Source organism: Penaeus monodon, chromosome 34 (genome assembly GCF_015228065.2).
Source record: "Penaeus monodon isolate SGIC_2016 chromosome 34, NSTDA_Pmon_1, whole genome shotgun sequence".
Taxonomy (NCBI): domain Eukaryota; kingdom Metazoa; phylum Arthropoda; class Malacostraca; order Decapoda; family Penaeidae; genus Penaeus; species Penaeus monodon.
In genome coordinates this window covers 20461790-20463131 of record NC_051419.1, presented here as the reverse complement: position 1 = coordinate 20463131, position 1342 = coordinate 20461790, and the positions used below count along the sequence as shown (strand labels likewise).

Here is a 1342-nt window from a genome sequence, read left to right as displayed (position 1 = left end):
GAAAGTAATCAAGCGCGGTCATGCCTCTTCCAGGTAATGAACCATTTAACATAACATTCAACAAACTGTGGAGAAATATAAATGATTGTGTGATACATCATTTCAGTACAGTAACAATATTCTGCATAAATAAATGAGGGGAATTTTGGTTTACCTCATACTCCAATTCATTTATATCGTACGCAGTACGCGAATGCTGTCCATCAAAAACGGGTGTATCAAGTAGGAGTGCAGGTGACCCTATATTGATGCACAGTAGTCTCTGCTCGGAGTCACCCAAACTTAACCCTCCCACTCCCTGGACAAAGAAAGAAGGGGGTATTGGAACAAGTCCCCCACCTTATTCCACTGTGTGACAATTAAATGATTGTCGTAAAGTTCCTTAGTACTTAGGACCATCATAACATCATCCTCCTCCAATGTTCCATCTTATGAACTAAGTGAAAATAGCCTGACACGCACCATGTGTAACCTTGGTCCGAAATCACCGTGCCACGTGTCACTTGCCACAGGCAACATGTCATTCTGGTGAGAAAGTGGCCTATTTTTTGCTGATACAGTACAGGTGAAAATTAACGATACAGCTTTAATTTTTTCGAACCTAAAGTTGATTCAAAATTGAAGAAACTATTCCTTCCTTTCACATCCCTTCTTATCTTTCATCTCCCTCCTTTTACCCCCCCCCATCTTATCCCTTGCCTCCATCTATTTACTTCGCCATCTTACCTCTCATCTTCCTTTTACTACCTCCCCTTCGTATCTCTCATCTCCCTCCTCTTACGTAACGCCTCTTCTCTCCGCTTCTTATTTCTCATCTCTCTCCTCTTATCCCTCCTTCATATCTCTTACTTCTCCTAATCTGCCATCTCCCTCTTCTTATCTCTCATCACCCTCCTCTTATTTAAAACTTCTATTCCCCCCTTACTTATTCCGCATCTCTCTTCTTTTATCCCTTTTTCGTACCTCGTACTTCCCCACCCCGTTCTCCTTTTGCTTTAGCTTTCTCCCCCTTTCTTTTCTCTCATCTCTCTTCTCTTATCCCTCCGTCTTACCTCTTAACCTCTCCTCCTTATCTCTCATCTCCTCTTTTTTATCTCCAGGCATCACCCTCGACGGGGCGATGAAAGGGATCGATTTCTACTTCCTGCAGCCGGACTTCTCTCGCCTGAAGGAGGTGGAGGTGTGGAGCGACGCCGCCATTCAGATCTTCTATTCCCTTGGCGTCTCCTTCGGCTGCCTCATCACGCTCTCCTCCTACAACAAGTTCAACAATAACTGCATGAGGTTCGTGGATCAGAAATGAGAGAAATAGTGATAATGGTGGTAGTGGTAATGATAACGT

At 43.7% G+C, this 1342-nt stretch overlaps 1 protein-coding gene across 1 annotated transcript in view; it reads left to right on the top strand.

Annotated features, from left to right (window-relative positions):
• The window catches only part of LOC119594641 (sodium- and chloride-dependent betaine transporter-like), a 41020-nt gene that overhangs the window by 18504 nt on the left and 21174 nt on the right, over window positions 1–1342 (top strand). Inside the window, exon 7 of the mRNA XM_037943690.1 lies at window positions 1101–1284. Within this exon, the coding sequence (XP_037799618.1) occupies window positions 1101–1284 (184 nt within the window). The remainder of the gene's footprint in view (window positions 1–1100; window positions 1285–1342) is intronic.